Here is a 22,689-nt window from a genome sequence, read left to right on the forward strand (position 1 = left end):
GCTCATTTCATCTGTGATACACTAAAAAACCCATAAACTTAGAAGTAAGCATTTCAAGCTCTAAAGAGTTATATTAACTAGATGTATTGGTGGTAAAAATGGATTTAAAAAAATATAAGTATTCGTTAATTCAAGACGGTGTTGGTTAGGGGTTCCAAAAGAGGCAACTTTGGTTCCAAAATATTTCTTAGAAATAGAATTGTAGACGAAATTTTTCATTTAAAATTAGGGATAAGGTATCGTTACCCCCCTGAACTATACCCGAATTTGCTACGACACACCTTACCTTTCCCAGGGTCCTATTACCCCCCTAAACTTATTTAAAACGGAATAATTACCCCCCTAAACGCCGACGCCCACTCTCATGGGAGAGTGACATACACTCTCCTCGCTTTATTGCACATGTGTATTTATTTGTTTTCTTTTTTTTTTTTTTTAATTTTTTCAAATTACGTGTCAATTTTTTTTAAAATAAAAATAAAAAACTGAATTTTCATTAAAAAAAATGAGTTTTAAAACCCGTCTTTTTTTTAATTTGAAATTTTGATTTTTTTTAAACCCATTTTAAAAAAAAAAAAAAAACTAAAAACATGGATTAAAAAACTGAATTTTCTTTTAAAAAAAGGATTTTTAAAACCCTTTTAAAAATAAAAAAAAATTGAAAATTTGTTTTTTTTTTTTAAAACCCGTTTTTGAAAAAGAAAAAAAAACTGAAAAATGATTTTTTTTTTAAATATGGAAAAATGGATTTGTTAAAAATATGGAAAACTTGATTATTTTTTTAAAATGTCTTAAAAAATCTTGATTTTCATGATTTCATTTTCTTAGGACACTTTTATTTTTCAAATAAAATCCGGAAAAGTGTTTTTCTTGCCAAAATGTGAAAAAAATCAATTTTTATAAAATTTTGAAAAAATTAATTATTTTCTTAACATGTGGAAAACCCGTTTTTTAAAACTAAATGTGGAAGACTAGATTTATTTTCAAATTTTTAAGAAAATGCAGATTTTTAAGGAAAAAAAAATTAAGTTTTCTCCTTTTTATGTTTCACTTCCTCTCAAAGAGAGTGAAACACACTCTCTTTCCACATCAAAGATCAGGGGGTAATTATTCCGTTTAAATAAGTTTAGGGGGGTAATAGGGCCCAGCGAAAGGTAAGGTGTGTCGTAGCAAATTCGGGTATAGTTCAGGGGGGTAATGGTGTCTTATCCCTTAAAATTACAAATATTTGCAGCTTTATCACTTTTATAGGCGATCAAATATTTTATATATTTTTATCTAATTTATTTTCAGCACGATAATGTTCGATTTGACCGGCCCATTTGCTAGCACTGACTGACGGTTCAGATTGTGTGTGGCGCTCATACTACAGTATATTGTATTGTCTAGTTTTTTGGTATTTCTTCATTTCCTGAACACCTCTATTTTAAATCCAAATACACTGTGTCAAATACCACGAAAGAATGTGATGCAGCGAATTCGGATATAATTGAACTCTAATGATAACAGACACCGGGTGAAAACAAAATAAAAATAAAAATATTGTGTTAAATGTTGAAAAACATTTTATAAATAAGTTCCCGAATGTTAGTGTAATCAGTAATGAACAAGAGAGAAAAAAAATTGAATTTAACAAACCAAAAAAACCTTCTTATAGCATCTTTATTACATACAATATAAAATTACATCTCCCTAAGCATCATATATAGCCAAAATGCTGTTTGTGAGAGATCTTAAAACAAGAAACTAAATCAAGCTACTATTATTAATTTATTATTATCACTTGTACCCAATATATAGGCACAGGAAACTTTTAAAAAATATGAATCTGTAAATGAGAAGGAAATTAAAACTTATGTTTAATTCCTCTTGGTTTACTTCTTTTCTGATCCCATTCCAAGAGTGTTCTTCACACCATCAATTGCACCCTGAGCCATGTGCATCATTTGCTCTCCTTTCTGACTCAAGAAAAAATTATATGCGTAAATAAATAAAATAATGGGAAACATATTATGAAAACCAAATATTTAAAAAATAATTTAACTTATATACGTTGATAATATAATTTTTTTAGGACATCAGTGTATTATTTTACAGGCTAAATACATAGATAGCCCCTTAAACTTGACATTGTTTGTAAGCTAGACACTTTAACTTTTCTAGTGATCAAATAGATACTTTAACTTGACAAAATTGTGCCTTATGGACACAGGTAACCTGCCTTATTTTATATGTTACCAGCTAATCGCATTTTTGGATGGTTAATTTATAATTATATTTTAGGTGATCTGTTGGTGTAAAAATTATTAATTTATATGCACTTGACAATATAAAGAATTTCTACAATCAACATGCTTTAATTTTTTTCAAGTAACTTTTGTAAACGAAGAATTTTTTTTTTTTTTTGTCTTGGTTCTAGTCCAATACTAAGCAAGTCCAAACTATGTGAATACTTGTGTCAGAAATTTTTCGGATCAGGTTGTCATTTCCATGAAGGATATAATTGATAATTCGAAGTTGCGCATAATTCCTTTCCTGTAATAGTTCCGGTCTGAAAAGAGTTGCTAAATTTATACCATCCGTTATTTCATATTTGACGACAATTCGAACTAAACCAAAAAACCCTTTTCTAATTAGATGTAACCCGTTGGACATAGATCCATTTTTTTCGGATTCCTCGAAATTTCTTTTTCCTATTTCCGGTGATACCAAAACGCCAGTTTTTGCAATTATATTTAGCTGATCTGATTGTGTAATTGTTTTACACTATCAACGTCTATAAAAGTAACTCTTTTAAAATAAGCAAATAATTGAATATATAAATAAAAAGAGTTCATAATAATAGATTTTTTTTTTATTTTTTTGCTAGAGATAATAATAGATTACCTGCTGAAGGAATCCAGCATTTTGGTCTTTGTTTTGTTCAGCTGACTCACTTGCTCTTTGGGTAGCATTTTCAGCCTTGTCAACAGCAGAATTTGCTATACCTTTAGCAGAATCTACCCACTGCTCAGTGTTGGCCTATTTTTAAATAGATTGTTAAAAAAAAAAAAAAAAATTACTACAAGAAAAATACAAATTTGTGATAGAACATTTATGATGGACAAATTTGTCATAAGTTCTGATTAACTTGTGATAATTGTATAACGGAATTCATCAATGAGAACGTATTTTGTGACGGACATGATCATCTATCACAATTTAGCTACAATTTTGTGATGAAAATGACAATTTGTCACAATTCTATCAAACGAAAATGAGGGTCCATTACAATTTTGTCTCAAATTTGTGACATGCATATTCGTCCATTATAGTAATATTTTCACTAGATAATTTTTTCTTTTTGAAAAAATATCAAGTTTATGAAGGACATAAGAATCCGTTAACAAAATTGTGACGGAAATAGAGATCTTGTGACAAATTTTTTAACGATGCTAATTTTAATTAAATTATAATATTTCGTATAAAAGTTGAATGAGTATCAACAATTACTAATTGTTAGTATCTTGAATACAGAGTATACAAAGAAAGAATTGCCCCCAAGATTTTGATCTAGTAGTAAAAGTGTGCTCTCGATTAGACGTACATTAGGGGTTAAAACTTTTGTTATAAACAAAAGCTTGGTATTCAAGTGGAGAAAGGTCAAATGACTGGTCTATTATCTGTCGATTTCGAACCGTGCGCCACTGATCCTGAATGATTTCTCCATTATAAAAGAAAAACAAAGGAAGAGAGTACACTTTTTTCTACCTGAGCTTGGCCATGGGATTCACCAGCATTGTATTGAGCACTTGCCATCTTAATTTATAGATCTTTTAGGAAAGTATATATATGGTAATTTAGAAAAATTGTTCTTTTTTTAACTTGGTATCTAATATTATGAAAACTTGTATGAGTTAGGGGATCAATAAATAGAGAGGTTATAGTTAATAGTTGATTGATAATGCATGTGTTGCTGCTTTTGACCCTCCTTCGTATGGATATATTTGTTTGTTCTTCCACACAACATGTTCATCCATGCAATTTTTTTCTAATGTCTTTGATAAATTATCATATTTCTGTTTTTGTATTTGATTTCTGTTACTATTTAATACTCCCTCCGTATCATAGTAAGTGGTATTTTTAGTTTAGATACACCCTTAAGAAATTATTCACTCTTAGAAAATTAGGATTGTGTTTATTAACTTACCCGTAATCAATGGTTAGAAAAAGAAAAGCTACTTAATAATTCTTGATTGTGTAAATAAGAGTAATTTTGGAAGAATAAGATCAATTTATTCTTGAAATTCTAAAACACCACTTATTTTGAAACAAAATGAAAAATCTAAAGTACCATTTATTTAGAAACGGAAGGAGTACTGTAATTTATAATACTTCAACAACTAGCAACATACATACTATTAGATTTAGGTAAAGGATATATTAGCAAACATGCCATTGTGGTATCACTGAATTTGCTATTTTCCATCAACATATTTATATTTATTGCTCAATTTTGTAACCTTATAATAAATTCTCATTATTTCTCATTCTTTGCTTTATTCCTAACTTTCCATATGTTATTTTCATTTCATTTCATTTCCCTTTACCGTGTTTCTCTTCCCTAATTTCTAACCAAAGCATCAGACCTGTATTTACATCAAAATTCATATACTTTGACTCTCATAGAAAAAAAGGCATAATACATAAATAGGCTTTAAATTTTGGCCTCAACCGGCAAGTATGTCCTCAAATTTTGTGCATAAGTAGGCACCTCCAAATTTTATGTGTCATATCAGTGTCACGTCAGCATTTGTGTTTACGTGTTCAACTTTATAAAAGTTGAGGTGCATACTTGTCAACACTCAAAATTGGGGGCATACTTGTCAGCGGAGGCCAAATTTGAGAGTTTGTTTATTTATTATGCCTAAAATAAAACATGACAAGTATTTTGGGACATCGGGAGCAAAAATGGAGGTATCACTGATTAAAATATTGATATGAAATTTGGTGCATGAACCTTCGACACAATATGTCCAATAGCGTGGCTGGCTGAAAAATTTATTTGCCGACCAAAGATCCCTGAGGAAGAGAAATCTCGAAAATGCACATATTGTACAATGTTTTTGGGATTTCATAAAATTACACACCCTCCCAGTAACGTTTTTCAATTATTTTTTAAGAGCAAAGTCAATAGTATCTTTCTGGAGATAAAAAGCATACCATGTGAACGAGGACAGTTTTGGCATAACCTAGAGAACTTTCCACTAGCATTGGATCCTATCAGTTGGTAGTAGTATAATTATACAAGAGTCAATATAATTTAAACTCTATCGGATCAGTCTTAAGATTCTTAGTATTTAAAATTATAGGTTCATAGAAGTAATTCTTTACACAAAATTATGCTCCGCGTTTAAAACCCTACCTAGAGTGCTAGATACGCTTCTGATAAGTGGTGACCTAGTAAATTTAGTAAGTTACTATGTATCACAGGTTAAAATAGTGTAAAAATCTTTATTCTATTAGTATTTAGAACGTATATCCCCGTCAAACAAAGGCTAAAAAAGCGCCAAGAAACAGTTAAATTAAGGGAAATTTAGACGAATCGAGTAAACGGACAGTTGATGGAAAAGATGAAGCATATTCAAGAGAAGTTTGCATTTCTGTGAAGATTGATTCTGCTTTGATTTTGATAAAGAGATAAAGGAGAGTACATACTATATTATTCAGGAACCTAGACTTTAGGACAGGACATTTCAATCTCCAGGTTTAGGATATCATCAAAAATATGAGGCAGAATACATAAACAGGCCCTTAAACTTGGCCTCAAGGACAAGTATGCCCTCCAACTTTGGATGTGCACAAGTAGGCACTTCAACTTGTATAAAGTTGAACAGGTAAACACAAATATGACGTGGAACTGACGTGGCCCTCCAAAATTTATGTGTCACGTCAGCATTTGTGTTCACATGTTCAACTTTAGACAAGTTGAGGTGCCTACTTGTGCACACCCAAAGTTGGAGGGCATACTTGCCAGCTGAGACCAAGTTTAAGGGTCTGTTTATGTATTATGATATCCCCCAATCTTCCCAGATTACACTATAAAACATTTCATACATAAATGGCAGAACAAAGTTGAGTAGAACCCAGTAAGAACGGTTGATTTGTCGTATAGTCACTCAACTAATAGTTATTATCTCAGAAAGTCACCTTTCTACTTGATTCCAATTTCCTTCAATATAGAAAGTGACTTTTTGAGATGATAACTATTATTTGAGTGACCATCTAAGAAATCGACTGCTAGTGAGAACGGCATTGTAGAAATAAGAATGGCATAGTAGAAGTATGTAGCTGAGATGCTCAGTGCATAAGGGCAACGACAACTTCTTGCACTAGAGGATCAGTAATATGTACAAAATGCTCGGCTTCCCGCTCCACTTGTTCCGAACACCGGACCACATCTTTCCCTTTATTCATTTTCTTCACAAATGCGATAAACCGTCTCCAGTTATCTAGATAGAAAAGGTCTGGATTCATCCTCAGATAAGTAAAAGCACACATTTGTTTATCGTCTGAATCACTGTCAATATTCAATGAAGATGCTTGGAGGATCTGCTCATGTGCACATTCATCGTATCGGGGCAAAGCATTCTCGCCAGCTAGTGGAACTTGAGCTTCCCGAGTGGCTAATGCTACTTGCCCAACCAACTTCTCAGGTGCACATTGTGCATCCTGTAGCTGCTCATGGTCTCGCATCTCAATACAAGTGAAGTTTAAAATAGCACCGTGTCGGGCTAGCATCTGAGCGATCGGAATGTAACCATCTCGGAAATGGGTGTTGTAGTACCCTGCTGTGAGTTCAGGGGCATGGGACCGTGTTCCATAGTGCCAATGTATGCCTGCAATAAAGGGGCAGCCCGGTGCACTAAGCTCCCGCTATGCGCGGGGTCCGGGGAAAGACCGGACCACAAGGGTCTATTGTACGCAGCCTTACCTTGCATTTCTGCAAGAGACTGTTTCCACGGCTCGAACCCATGACCCCATTCACATGGCAACAACTTTACCAGTATGCCTGCAATCTTAACTGATATTTTGACACCCTTGTTCTCGAATAAGGCTTTGGCAGATTGCAATATTCTCTCACCATGGTCCAAAAGCATTTGAGAATACCATGTGAGGAAGAACTCACCATATTGACAATCCCAACCACCACCTTCTTTCCTGAAAAAGCTTGTACCTTCGGGCCAGTTGTTATATTCGCCTGCATCTGTCGGACCAGTATGGCCCCACTCAGATTTGCCAAATTCTTGTGTTGCAGCCTTTAAGCTGCTGAGCATGTATTGCAAAACATATGACTTGTTAAAACAACTCATCCGAGATAAGCTAAAGCATTCAAAATATTTGCACAAAGAATATAGAGCAAAGCAAAACTAAAGAAGTCGATTCATAACGTTGTCGTAACACTGAAAAGCTCCAATACCAGGAAATTTCCATATTCCATTTTGTTCAGGGTAGGATGGATAACATAGCTCTCCAGCTGGACCCATGCCAACTTGAATTTCCTAGATTAATAAAACCGTCAGAGAAAAGTTTAAGCTTCCAATCTTTGGTCAGTAATCCAGCATAGTTAAAGGTTAGAGCATGTCTAAACTTACCGGCCACAATAGTGGCCCCTAGCAGATTCTCAAATCTATCTCTAAATGCTCTCATGAAGTCGGAGTAACATTGAGCAGGGGTCCTTCCTTTGAGGACAGGATGAGTATCGCAACCAAGCCAGATATATTCTGAATTCCTCCTTCCCTATGGATCCGTATACGCAAGGTCAGGATCCTTGTTAATCTCTTCAACGACCCAACTTGGAAGTGGGATCCTAAAATATGAAAGTTACTCTAACTACTAAGGTGACAAGAAACAAACATAGGCGATTACTAAATAAGTAGAGATAGTATTTTTCAAGTCCTCCCAGTCACAGGACTTGAGAAGATAATTGACAAATTCACAGTGTAACCGTGAGCTCTTTGTTGGTCCATATGTTTAGATGAGCTTTTTATATGTGCATACCGTTGACAAGATGGGATTACAGTAAGCAGTTTGGAGTAGCAGTTTCAAAGAACAACTAAGATTTGGAGTCATCAACTCACTGATCCACATCCTCTTCCAGCTCAAAAACTTCCTCCCTATTCAATATTCCTATACATGATAGTTGACAACCAAACTATCATGACTTTTGATGTTTCCATGTTTTCCAAGAGACCACATTAACCTAATTCAGCCTGCTTGATATATGATAATCAGAAATGTTTTGTTCAGATTCTTCAAAAAATATAAAATAAAAATAAAAATAAAAAGCACAGATCTTTATGAAACAAAGATAAAAACAAATTGCTAATTGCATCCTTGTAACATATGGTAACACTCGGGTAATTCTAAAGCAAAATAGACATATGAATGAAACATAACTATTTGACATGTTTCCTCTAATGTTTATTAAACACAAGAATAATATTTCACATGTTTCCAGTTATGTTAAGGACAAGATTGACATGTTTAAGCTTGAATTGTATGATTATGCAGCTTTTTGCTGGTCTTCCCCTATTTCCCTTCCTCACATCCTATGAATCAGCTATCAAAAAATACTCCTACTTACGAAAGAATAGGAATATATTTTAAATTATACTACGTTATTAAATGTTTTAGTAACAGTTTCACTCAAAAGAAAACAAAAAGTAAATTAGCTTCTTTAACTAACTCCAGCTTGAATCCTAGTGAAGCAATACAAGTTGAAATCAGCTTCAAAATACGATAACTTCTACAGATCACTAAAGAAATTTAGCAACTCGAAATTAGTACCTCTGTTTCAACTTGTTTGGCCTGATTTTGAGTACGAGGTCAAACTAACTAATGCTCGATGATTTGAACATGAAGCAATAATTATGTACTCACATGCAAGAGTCACCAACGTTTCTGCCACACTGATGAAAGGACATCACAGCCTGAACTTTAAGCCCTATCTTTTTTGCCATTTCCAGTAGCTCCACATAACCACCCCAATTGTACTCTCCCGGCGCATCTCTCTCAACATCCCCACCATACGTCCATCATTATCCCTTCCACTCCAGCACTCTTCAATGCCTGTAAACTCGCCTTCATCTCCTCCTTACGATTCACCGTGTTGTCCATTTTCAGACTGTCCAACGGCATCATCACGAACTCAAGAGTCCTAAAGTAATAGATTCCACCTCTGCTCCACTTCCTTCCACACTTGCCACCCTTATCTTTCATCACCTCATTCATACAAGACTGTAAAGTTAGAAATACATGGTTGAGTCGTTCCGCTTTCATTTCATCGAAAGATCTTTCAACAGCCTCCACTAATTCATCAACACTTGAAGGTGCCCTTTGACACTGAAGAGATTGGATTGCTCTGAAAAATCCAAGGTCCAACACATTTAGATCAAGACTATTAGGGGGTTGAAAGCATAGCTTAATGTCAAATCCACCTTGTTGAGCGGCTTACAAATTCCAAATCATTAACACCAATATGTGGTCTTGCATTATCTTGTTGGATAAAAATAGGAGCACTTGACATTGAAGCTGGCCATTTCGATCTAATGGCTGGAAGAAGTTTCTCTATCAAGCAAGCTCATGTGATATCTTTAGTCACAGAGAGAATAATACCTTCCTTTTCACAAAAAGCATTTAAGGACATATATTCTCCACCTCTATCAGATCTAATTTTCTTGATTTTTCTAGTAAGTTGATTTTCAAATTCCATTTTATAAGAAATAAACGCATTAAAAGCATATCTAGAAAAATCATCAATGAAAGTCACATAATATCTTTTACCACCTCTAGTCATAGTCTGCTTTAAATCACCTAAATCAGTGTGAATCAAAGATAATAATTCAGTTTCTCTATTTACTGAAAAACAAGACTTTTTAGTAATTTTAGCTTCAGCACATATTTCACACTTGTCAAAATTATTTGAGTCTAAGCCAGATATAAAATCCAATGACTGCATTTTCTTTATATATGTTATATTAACATGTCCTAGTCTAGCAGGCAACAAAGAAATAGACTCAACCATATAAGCAAAAGTAAATACATTTTCACATATATCATTAGAAACATTAAGCACAAACAGACCATGGTTACAAGATCCTTTGCCCACCAAAATATTTTTTTTTGGACAACACAGCCTCATTTTCTCCAAAAGATACCTTCATCCCGACTTTTCCTAATAATCCCACAGAAATCAAATTAATTCGGATAGTAGGAACATGCAACACATCACTCAATGCTAGAGTTTTACCAGATGTGAGTTTGAGAAGAACTTTTCCTCTCCAAGAACTTGAGTTGTCCTTGAGTCACCAAGATAAACAATTTCTTCTCCTTTCTCAACTTGGGTGTATGACACAAAATTATTTTTATTTACGTAAATGTGCCTAGTAGCACCGGAGTCTATCACCCTCTCACATTGACCTCAATATTAATTTCTGAAATGACCGCAATAATTATTTCATCCGCTTCAGCCAAATTTATTTTTGGCTTAACGGGATTGTCATTTCTCGCAAATATTCACTTGCATTGAGGTGTATTTTTCATGAAGGTTTTATTATTGGCTTTGGGCTTGTAACCATGTCTATTTACATACCTGAATTTTGGCATCATCATTTGGCTAAATTGTGAACATATTAATGCATCTACAACACCATGAACATCTGGCAAGATGACGGGAACAGGAGCAGCCAGAACAATACTAACATCTGTATTATCAATAATTTCACGAGTAATATTATTTGCCATAGTTTCTTAGATTGTTGGGAAAACCACAAAATAAAACCAGTACAATAATAATTAATATTATTTACTTAGCAAAACCAAAGATAATAATAAGTACTATTTATTTAGTAAAATAACAGCACTAGTAAAATAAATATTACCACGATAATATATTTAGTAAATATGACTTGGGTCGTGCTAAGCACTATCCTAAGAAACTATTTCAACAATGTGAAATGTTTTCCCAGGATTAAAAAAGCCCTTTTATAATATTAATTAGAGGATACAGGAATCAGCAAAATTCAATTATACCATCAAATTATACTAGGGAAATAAAAGAAAGAGCAACTAATTTATTTTATGGGGAATTATTAAAATAAAGAGGAAGAGGACGTGTGATATTAGTAAGGAAGAAGGAGGATGATTCCTTTTCGTGTGTGTTTGCTGGAGCTAATGAGAGCCTATCTATAGGCTAAAGAAATATATCTTTACAAGATTAATAAGGAAGGAGGAAGAGGATTCCTTTTTTGTGTATGTTTGCTGGAGCTAATGAGAGCCTATTTATAGGCTAAAGAAATATACCTCTACAAGACTTGTCTTCTAAAAGATAAAGAAAGTGCCACCTATCCTATATTTATGACACCTAATCTTTTTTTTTTTTTGGAAACCACTAAGTAAACCTTAGTGGAGGATATTTTATTAATAGTAGTACAGAATAAACAAGAAAATAAAGGACCATAATGGTCCGCAAAAGCAAAAAGCATAAACAAAAAGGAACAACCCCAAACCAGACCATTCCCGACAAAATTCAACCTACCCTCAATTAGGAAATTAAGCTGTAACTACGGCGACGGCCACCGAGACTCCTCCTCAGTAAGAGAGCTGGAGATCCGATCTGTCTACACTTCTTATCGCACCTAATCTCTCACCAGTGCAATGTATACATGTCCAAGGAGTAAAACTCAGAAGATCCAGATCTGTTGCTTTCAGGTAAGTCTTTTGCTAAACAACCTTATTTCCGTAATCTGAGCTTGATGTTGAAGTGATAAATCGGGAAACCACTTTATTGCACCTCAATTTGGACTGGTTGTGACTTAAGTTATTTGAATCAAACGTACTTGTCAATCTAAAGCCCATTATAGAACACTCTCCATGAAGAAATATCATCGGATTTTTGGGCTTTTGATATTGCTTGAAACTTACTTCTATCTTTTCTTCTCGTTTATTGACAAAATTCTAAGGAATGAGCCCAAAGGACTAATACCACCATTAGAATATTTGCTAATAATTGAGTTGAAGAGTTAAAAAGTTATTAATGACCTATGAATATTCTACCAATTATGTTGGTAGAACACTGTGAAGGTGATATACCTGTGAAATATTATTTGCTTGGTGAATACATCATCGAAGATGATAATACTTACCCCTTATTTCCCTTTTATCGACATGATTTCAATGGATCGAGCCCCGCAGCTAATACCACCATTAAAACCTTGTTAATAATTGGGTTGTAGAGTTAAGTAAATATATCCATGCCTGATATATTCTTTGCATTTCTGATTCTGATGTTGGGAATTTGCTGCTTGTCCATATTAATAATCCTCCTCCCTGCACTAGGTAAGTCAACAAAAGAGTTAAACCTTGATGTACCTCTGCAACAATACTCCATGGACATTCCCATGTCCCCTCAACTACATTCTTCATTATTAATAAGTGTCTCCATGATAAGGGGTTGAAGATCATTTTCAAAACAAGACATTAACCCTTTCTTTAAAGCCCTTGCCTCTCTTGCTACCATGTTAGTATTGATTCCCGCTCCTTAAACTCAGCATACATCGGATCTCCATGACAATATCTTACACAAAACCCATATGAACTAGGTCCAGGATTGCCTCTTAAAGCCCCATCGGAATTGCACTTATACCATCCATCATAAGGAAGATTCCAATACACAATCTTGCTGACAAGTATTGGTTTATACCCTTCTAGCAAATCAATCAGATCGTTCCATAGAAATGGTACATTTTTAAGCCATGGATATCTCACCTTTGTTAAGTAATATAGGTTATAATTAACCTCATGTATTACCCTTCTAAAACTTACATTTCCTCCATGCTTTATAGTGTTTCTTCTTTTCCACAATTGACATATAATCATTGGCCGGATGCAAACTGGAGGATAGGCTTAAACTTCCCCGCACATTCTATCTTCCACCAAGTCCCGATTACTGTTTCATCTGTGTTAAATTTATATGAATTCCAACAAAGATTCTTAAACACACCCAAACATCAATAGCAAACTGTCCAGTTAAGAATAGGTGTTGGATAGTTTCCTGTTGAGGAATAGAAAGCAAAGTAACATTTTGAAGCTATTGGAATCTTCATCTTCATTAGGACATCATCGGTAGGGAATTCTACCCTTCCATACTCTCCATAGCAAAAGAAATCTTAAAAGGTACTCCTTTTATCCATAACTCGTTTAAAATCGAATTCTCATGATCTCTCGTGTCTCACAATATTCCAAGCACTATTAACCGTAAACCTACCCACTTGTGAGCATCCACCATGGTCTATCCCGATTTTGCTTGTAGCCGGTCTATATATATCTCGACTTAATGTGTTCTGCAATATCTCGCTCGAAAAGATTGGTGCAATAATCGATCTTTCCATGCCCCCCCCCTTCAATTAAGTCGATACATCTACCAACTCTTCATTAATTGATAATCGGGGAACCACATAGTGTAAAGCTCCCAATTTTGTCCAATTCTCATACCACATTTGAAGTTCCCCCTTTGATTTCCCACCAAATTTCATGCTCAATTGCATCCCGTGCCTCCAACATCTTCTTCCAAACTTCAGTACCTCCTTTCCATTGTACCAGAGTTGGAATAATTTTTTTTGCAATACTTATTCCACATATAGTTTGCCCACAGAGTTGAAGAAGTTCTGAATCTCCACCACAATTTAGCAAAAAAAGCATTAGAAACATCAAAAAGTGATTTGAAACCCTAACCCCCTTCCCTAGTTGGCAAACACAAATCAATCCAAGCCATCCAATGTTTACTTCTCCCTTCTTCCTTATTACTCCAGAAGAATTTTGCAAAAATTTTATGGAGTTCATTAATCACACATTTAGGTGGTGCCAAGACCGATGAAGATGGATTGGCATGCTTTGAAGCACACTTACGATTAAGACAGCCTTTCCTCCAAAAGATAAAAGCTTCCCTTTCCATGAATGCAATCTTCCTTTCACCTTCTTGATGAGATCTGAGTAATAGACCTTCTTCTTTCTATCATGAAAAATAGGGCACCCCAAGTATATGAAAGGAAATTGTCCTTTAGAAAAACCAAGAATCTCCCCTACCCTCCGCACTAACTCGTGCCCACCTTTGAGAACATATAAAAAGAATTTTTATCATTATTAATAGTTGCCCAGAAACCTGTTCATACTTCCTTAAGATTTGCATGATGTACCTCAACGAATGTGTATCGTGAGGTAAAAATAATAGTGTCATCAAGATAAGCAAGATGATTCATAGGATAAGACCATTTTGGCATTCCATATCCAATAAATCTACTATCATTAAATAAATATTTCAAAGCCCTTGAAAGTACTTCAACATAATAGGAATAAGGTCGTGATAATGGGTCTCCTTGCTTTCACCCTCTTGAAGATTGAAAAAAAACACAGTAGGTTGCCCGTTTAATAAAATGAATACCGGTTATTAGCAATCAACCCCTTATCGGATTAATGAAGTGTTCTGCAAATCCCATCTTTCTTAGCACATGCATTAGATATTTCCAAGATACTTCCGTCATAAGCCTTGGCCATATCTAGTTTAATCACCACATTGGCTGGTTTCCTTAATACGATATCCGAGACAATCTCTTGAGTGAGGAGAATGTTTTCAAATATACTTCTACCTTTAACAAAACCAGATCGATTAGATGAGATCGAGTTGGAATGATGCTTTCCATTCTATCATGAATGACTCTTGAAATCACCTTATTAATGAAGTTGGACGCCGTGATAGGCCTCAAGTCGAAAAAGGTCCGTATCGGTTGTCTCGTAGGAATTAACACAAGATTGGTATGTGTGATTGATTTAGGAAGCACAGCCCCATCAAAGAAAGATAGTACAATAGCATGTACATCATTACCAACTATCTCCCGAAGATTGTTGATAAAAGCTACTCGAAAACCATCCGGACCACTAGCACTTTCTCCACCCAATGCAAAAAAACTCGCCTCTTTACCTCTTCTTTGTACGGGTAGGAACATAAAGACACATTTTTCTCATGATTTACCATGGTGGGTATATGATTGAGGAGATCAAAACCCAAATTATCACCCTCTTGAGTAAACTGATTTTTGTAGAAATTGACTTCCTCGATATGTGCTCCTTAGACTCTAACCATACTCCATTGCTGTCATCTGTATTCTCTTTAACCGTAATTTTTTCCTCTTTCCATTGACATGATTATGAAAAAGAAGTATTTCGTCCCTTCAGTGTACCAAGTAAAGCCTTGCTTTTTGTCTCCAATATTGTTCTTCAATGCTCAAATATTTCTTCAATTCTCAGCTTGAGCTTTTTGAAGAACAATCCTATTGATTATACTTGGATCTTCTTCAAACAATTGTTCTTTCACCCTCACCACTTCTTCCCCGATTAGGACTTGTTTAAAAATATCCCCATAAGTATCCCTGCTCCATGCTGATAATGCCTTCTTGAGATTCTTCGCTTTACGTTTGAAAGCCAAATATGGAGTTGCTACAAACTCGTCGCACAGTTCAACCTCACCACCTCTTTAAATGACTCATGTTGAGTCCAAAAATTCAAGAATCTAAATGGTTTCACAAAGTTGATGATTTCTTCCCCACATACCATCAAGAGAGGCATGATCAGACCTACTGTTCTTGTAAGATGTTCAACCTCTATCTGTTGAAATAATTCTTAGAAAGTAGTATTGACCAAAATTCTATCCAATCTTTTAAAATATAGTGCTCTGCTGCCCTCCCATTCCACCAAGTGTATGGACTTTCGTTGTAACCTATATCAAACAACTCACAAAAATTAACACAAAAAGCAAAATCTTCACATTCATTCGAGTAACAGTAATCCACCCAATTTTTCCTCTTCGACAATATGACATTAAAATCACCCCCAACTAACCAAGGATTATTGAGTGAACTAGCTATTTGATACATATTGTCCCATAGTACTTGTCTTTCTTCCTCATCACATTTGGCATACACAAAAGTAGTAATGATTTCGTATCTAGTTCTTGATGATGCACCTTTAAAGTTACCTGGCGATCAAAGTATCCATATTGATATCACACCGTATTGCATCATCAAGAAATACCCAAATCTTTCCATTTCTATTGGCTAAATGGCGTCTCCATCCCAAGTCTTCTCTTATATTTCATTAAGTGCCTGCAATTACGAAATGGCTCCATGAGTGCTATTATGTCAAACTTGTCTTGTCTTTGTAAATTTATCGGTCTACGAAAGGCCTTGAGTATTAACAGACCTAATGTTCCATATAAGTGCCTTAATCATCATTTACCCTTTGTTGAAGCAGTCCTCCTTGTTGAAGTCCCTTGGCTTGAATGACATCCTGATTCTTATTCTTTTTTCCACTCTTAGCTAGAGCTTTTGGAGAAATTCTTGCCTCTCTAGCTATCTTATGAATATTATTAGCCCTATCTTCATTTTCTTTGTCCTCCTCCAACTGTTGCAACTCCTCTGTAGCCTTCAATATTTCAGTTACTGTTACTTTGTGAGCAACAATATCTTGTAATACTGCATTAGGATGTGGCACTTCTTTGGTGACTTACTAATCGCTTTTTCTTGAACTATTGCAGCCAGTTGATTTGTCATCTCAATACCATCACTCAGCTGGTTGCTATCCTCAGAATCTGCATGTCCCTAGTGATTATTAGCTTTCTCATTCTCTCCAGTTGAATTGTAAAAAGACTTCACTACTGTTTCATTCAAGTCTATCACCATATTGTGTTGCATTGCTTCAGTTTCAAGATTTTTGGAGTATTTCTACTAACTTGATGTTTTTCGATGGTTTGTTATTATTGTTTGTGGATTTTGTATGCATATCAAGCCGGTTCGGATGCATCGGTGGGGTGCGCCCGCTCTTTGTGCGGGACTATTGCTAATCACTTCGAGTTTCATCGGTGGTTTCTTTTCTGTTATGCAAATTTCAGTAGTATCTGCTCCTCTATCGTACTTCTCATTGTCTTCTCTCACCCTAAAAGATTTAGTGAAAGAAGCACAAGAAGAAACTTCCTGAAACTTGCTTCCCAACTCCTGTTGACTGCCTTCTTCATCCATTGTTGTAGTCTTATCAGCCATCTCCAATTCTTTATGATTTGACTCCATGGACTGGTTTGCCACGCTGCCAAATTCATCTTGCCCCTCTTGTGTAAGTACCTTTCCAAAATTATTTTCAACCCATTGTTTGGAACTAGAGGTCTGCTGCTCTTTTCTAGTCTGCACAAAATCTAAAATTTTCTCCTGATTACTACCAAAAGAAGCAACTCCCTCCTTGCTAGCTTGTTCTTTGACATTCTCACCCTTGCTAGGCAATGTGCTACTGCTTTGTGTTGCTGCAATCTCTTTTGTTTGCTCACTCACCTTTTGTTGTAAGGGCTTATCAGCTAAATGTTGTGAAAAACTGCCACTGTTTTCTACTTGATCCTCCACGTTAGCCCTTTCATTTGTATCATCATATGCCACTATAGCAAGTTGCTTGTCTGTTACGTTACCCATATTGGATCGGGATCTGCGATAAAGCTGTAAATTTATTGTTAATTGGTAGAGATTTATCATTCTCAACCACCCTTTTTGGTATAACATCAACCTTATCAGTACAGATGTTCCCCCTATTATCCTTAATAGGATTCCACTGACTAGGATTGCCTATCATTCGCCCACTAGAAAGCATCCTCGCTGAATTGTGATATCCCCTTTGCCTTCTGTTTTTAAACTCTTCTTTATCACTTTGGTTTGGTTTCCCTTGTTCCATTTCTTCCTTATTGGTTTCCTTCTCTGCATTTTTATGTTGTTGTTGCAATCGCAGTAGTTCCATCATGGCCTTTCACTTTCCTTCATAACTCGTTTCGTGTATGAACCGCATTGTTGCTTTTCTCGCTTCTTTTAGAGATTCCTCTCTTTGGTTTGCAAGTTCGTGGTTAAGGATTCCACATTCGTACTTATTATGACCCTGCAATTTGCATTCCCTACGTATTTAGTGGAGATGTTCATAGTGGATTTTCACATCTACGATCCTTGTTACTCCCGTTGATTCATTTTCTATGTCCATCCCGATTGTAGTGGGTAGGTGCGCTAATAAATCCACAAAAACTTTAACCCTAGCACGGTAGGTCTAGTTTTATTAATAGTTACCGCATCCAAATGAATTGGTTTACCCAATTCATAGATGCAAGAGTGAATAAGGATTCCTTCACAAAAGTATGTAGGTAAAAGGTTTGGAAATGAGATCCAAGCCATTGCTTTTTGAAGTTTCCTCATCAACTTTGAATTTGGAGTCATATATGAGTGGTCTCATACGATAGGAATATCCATCTCTATCACCGATATAGTAGACTCGGCTTAGATGTCAAGAAAGTCTCGCATATAAACTTAACTCCGATGAGGACATATACATTCCCGAAAAGCCAACTCTACATTCACCTTTTACTCCACATTGTGTGGAATAATCTTGCGAAGTTGATCAATATCGGCCAACCATAGGAGAATTTCCCAACTACGGCATACTCGAAGATTTTGAATTAAATCCATCCGAGTCACTTCATTCTCCGTCCATTTGACATATGGGATTCCATTAAGCATTGAGATGCTCGTCACACTTTCTGTCGGTTGAACGGTTAATTGTGGTTGTTGTACATCATTGTTTAGAACAGTAGACTTTAATAAACTAGCATATTGCACTTTGTTGTCATTGATTATTACTCCCTCTTTCTGTATAGTTGAAAGATCTTCTTTGTGACTGCCATAGAGGATCGACCAACGGCCATGGAGGCCATGCTTGATTAGCTTGATTATATTAGGGTTTGCCAACTTTTTACTTCATTATAAAGTTGAATTCTCTTCTCCCATTATGACACCTAATCTCAATTGTCAAGTGGCAAAAATTATTGAAATATCACTACATGTTCCTCTGGTTATGGGGCCTGCGGTTGCAAAGAAAAAGAAATCCAAGAATAAAAAACTATGTCAGGGAAGTGCGACCTTGACTGTCGTTGCACTCATCCGAACTGCAGCAAAAAACACAATTGTGCAATATTTAAGAAATATTTACAAAATCGTAGCATCATTAATTGATTAACATTCCATGTCAACTAATATTATTAAGAAATCTTGTCTCAAAGTTATATGAATACCTATAAGTTTTAATAGAAAAATTGGAAAAATGTTATTAATAGTATACGATTGAAATTACTTTTCTGTTTTATAATGTAGGCCTAAGGAGAGCAAATACTTACTTCTCATGTCAAAGTCATTCAAGTTAGCCTACTTTACATTTCCGTTTTCATCATAAAATAGTCCTTCTCTTCAGAACCTTATTTGATGTCCAGTGTGGAGATTAAAGGCTATCCGCCTAAAAAGTTCAAAAATAAAATACTATTAAGATTTAGATAATTATTACAGAAAAAAATAATATTACTTACTCGAACTTTGTTCAAAATGTATCGGAGAATCCGATATATCTGTCGTCTAGATTCTTCCAGCGATCGCCTTCAAATTTTGTAGAATCTCGACGGATTCGATCAACAAACAGCAAGTCATTGTTCTCGTCATTAGATTGAATGACAAAAAGTGGTCTAGCCACAAAGTTTCCTCTCTTACTTTTGCCACATTCTATCAATCTTTGCTTGTGTTTTTCGGTCTCAACAAGATTCGCATACATGAGAACGCTAACTTCAGTAGGTGTTTCATCAAAAAAGAGATGTGCCTCAAAAATATTGTTCACTACATTGCGGCCAATTACATAGTGAGTGTCAACTATGTGTTCCTCGCCCATTGAACGACAAGAAAAACGAAAAATCTTATAACTATAAATCATCACTGCCTTATGTAAATCAAATGAGGAAAATGAAATGGCTCAACAAACTCTCAATCACAACCTCAAACTGGCTAACATATTGGTACTAAGCCTCCAAAGTGAAACTAAGTCCAAAAGAGTACACCTTAACCTATTAATCCTAAGTGACTTACTTACATTTAAGGATTATAACTTATCGGTCATTAAGTTGAATTAATACATTCAGACTCTATGTCTTCAAGAATTAATCACTGTTAACCAAGCTAAATCAGCTATGAAAGATCAAGGGGCAGCCAACTAGTTAAACCTAATGTGAATCCTGAGTGATTATTGAAGGCCTAAACTAATCCTCAGAGGCATATCATCGCCAAATTAGATACTCTAATCCCAATGTTACAACCTTAAATTGTTACTAGCATAATTATACTTTACAAATTCACATAGTTATATACAAAGATTAAGTCACTTAGAATTAACAGGTTAAGATGTACTCATTAGGACAACTTTGGAGGCTTAGTACCAATATGTTAGCCAGTTCGAGGTTGTGATTGAGAGTTTGTTGAGTCATTTCATATTCCTCATTTGATTTACATAAGGCAGTGATGATTATAGTTATAAAAAATTTCTTTTTTCTTGCCGTTCAATGGGCGAGGAACACATAGTTGACACTCATTATGTAATTGGCCGCAATTTAGTGAATAATCTTTTTGAGGCACGTCTCTTGATGGAACACCTACCGAAGTTAGCGTTCTCATGCAAATCTTGTTGAAGCCGGAAAACACAAACACAAACACAAACGGATTTTATTAAAAATAACCTAAAAATTGGTTCGGTTCGGTTGGTTCAATCGGTTTTTAAAAAACCTTTGACACCCTAATGAGAACAATGGCTTGTTGTTTGTTGATCGAATCGGTCGAAGTTCTACAAAATATGAAGGCGATCGCTGGAAGAATCTAGACGGCAAATATATCGGATTCTCTGATACATTTAGAACAAAGTTCCAATAAGTAATATCATTTTTTTCTTTAATAATTATATAAATCTTAACAATATTTTATTTTTGAACTTTTTAGGCAGATAGCCTTTGGTCTCCACGCTGGACATCGAATGGGATTCTTAAGAGGACTATCATATGATGAAAAAGAAATTGTAAAGTTGGCTAACTTGAATGACTTTCACGTGAGAAGTAAGTATTTTCCCTCCTTTGGCCCACATTATAAAACGAAAAGTAATTCCTATCGTATACTATTAATAACATTTTCCAATTTTTCTATTAAAACTTGTAGGTACTCATATAACTTTGAGACAAGATTTCTTGAAATTGAGACACTTAATTGTTGAACCCAAGATAGGTGTACCGAATCCATCTTTCGAGATAAATGACTATCTTCGGTTGCTATTGAATTGGCCGGGTGGTGCGGTGGCGAGCAAATAAGTCTGTTTAAGAAATGCTTTTTGCACTGTATAAATACTCTCTTTTCTTTCCGATAACTTAAAGCCCTTTCATTTCCTTTTCAATAAAAACAACGTTTTCACATAAATGGTCAGTGAGGATTCATGTATCCAACCCCAACTTGTTTGGGATTGAGGCGTAGTTGTTTTTTCATTTTTCGGATGACTTGGCTTTCTTTCCTTATCCATCTGTCCTTTGTTCCTATAGTTGACATTTTATGTGTTTCGTGTTACCCATTTCTAATTGTTTCCTTGCAAGGAGTATGCCAAGTGGCTGTATGATGGACCTATATACCGGAGCTCCCAGTTGAAAGGGAGATTTCATCATTCAGATTTATATGATATTAAAGTGTAATAACTTTATTGCTGGAGTCCTTGATAAAATTATCGAATCTCATTTTACAATAAATTGGCGTCGTAGAATTCCAATATCGTCTCCGCTTCATGAGACACTTCATCATGGTGCAAAGTCAAACCCGATGTATCAGACAGCTTCTGGACTTGTGGTTGTAGGGAGGAATTACAATCACCATCATAAACTTTTCACGGCAACGTTTGATAAGATAGAGATCCTCTTCCCAAACATTCTATCTGCGGTATACCTAGAATTGATCAGGACAAACATCAAGGATTGGAAAATTATATGTTAGCCAGTTGGAGGTTGTGATTGAGAGTTTGTTGAGCCATTTCATATTCCTCATTTGATTTACATAAGGCAGTGATGATTTATAGTTGTAAATTTTTTCTTTTTCCTTGCCGTTCAATGGGCGAGGAACACATAGTTGACACTGATTATGTAATTGGCCGCAATTTAGTGAACAATCTTTTTGAGGCACGTCTCTTTTTTGATGGAACACCTACCGAAGTTAGCGTTCTCATGTGAATCTCGTTGAGGCCGCAAAACATAAGCAAAGATTGATAGAACGTGGCAAAAGTAAGAGAGGAAACTTTATGGCTAGACTACTTTTTGTCATTCAATCTAATGATGAGAACTACGGGGGTCAAGGGTTCGGTTCGGTCGGTTTTTTGAAAAAATTTATACCATACCAATTTTTCGGTCACTTTACTATATATATAACCAAAATTAAGCTTTTGAAAACCATCCCAATGAGATCGGTTTTTCTTCGGTATCGGTACGGCTCGGTTAATTTTCGGTACTTTTTTAAAAATTACCTAATGCAATACAAGAAACAAGGATTAAAAAGTTATTGAAGAAACAAACTGAGAACACTACATTATTGATGCTCACAGATACAACGACATCTACTTATAACTTATAAGGAACACACTACACGATAAATACGTATATTTGTTGCTTCTAAAAGAATATTAAAATTATTAAAAACTAGAACTATGCAATGGATTGATGGATCTTGCAGGTAGCAAGGCGACAAA

General features: G+C 35.1%; 1 protein-coding gene and 1 pseudogene across 1 annotated transcript; both read right to left on the minus strand.

Moving 5' to 3' along the window:
- Nucleotides 1-1,634: 1,634 nt before the first annotated feature.
- Nucleotides 1,635-3,904, minus strand: LOC132066888 (late embryogenesis abundant protein 1-like). The gene is made up of 3 exons (XM_059460082.1): nt 3,751-3,904; nt 2,887-3,021; nt 1,635-1,958 (listed from the first exon to the last, which is right to left on the minus strand). The coding sequence occupies exons 1-3, from the start codon at nt 3,796-3,798 to the stop codon at nt 1,875-1,877; spliced, it is 267 nt and encodes an 88-aa protein (XP_059316065.1). The 5' UTR covers nt 3,799-3,904; the 3' UTR covers nt 1,635-1,874.
- A 1,731-nt stretch (nt 3,905-5,635) lies between these two features.
- On the minus strand, nt 5,636-9,647 carry LOC132068280 (beta-amylase 1, chloroplastic-like; annotated as a pseudogene).
- Nucleotides 9,648-22,689: the final 13,042 nt, after the last annotated feature.

Source organism: Lycium ferocissimum, chromosome 8 (assembly GCF_029784015.1).
Source record: "Lycium ferocissimum isolate CSIRO_LF1 chromosome 8, AGI_CSIRO_Lferr_CH_V1, whole genome shotgun sequence".
NCBI lineage: Eukaryota > Viridiplantae > Streptophyta > Magnoliopsida > Solanales > Solanaceae > Lycium > Lycium ferocissimum.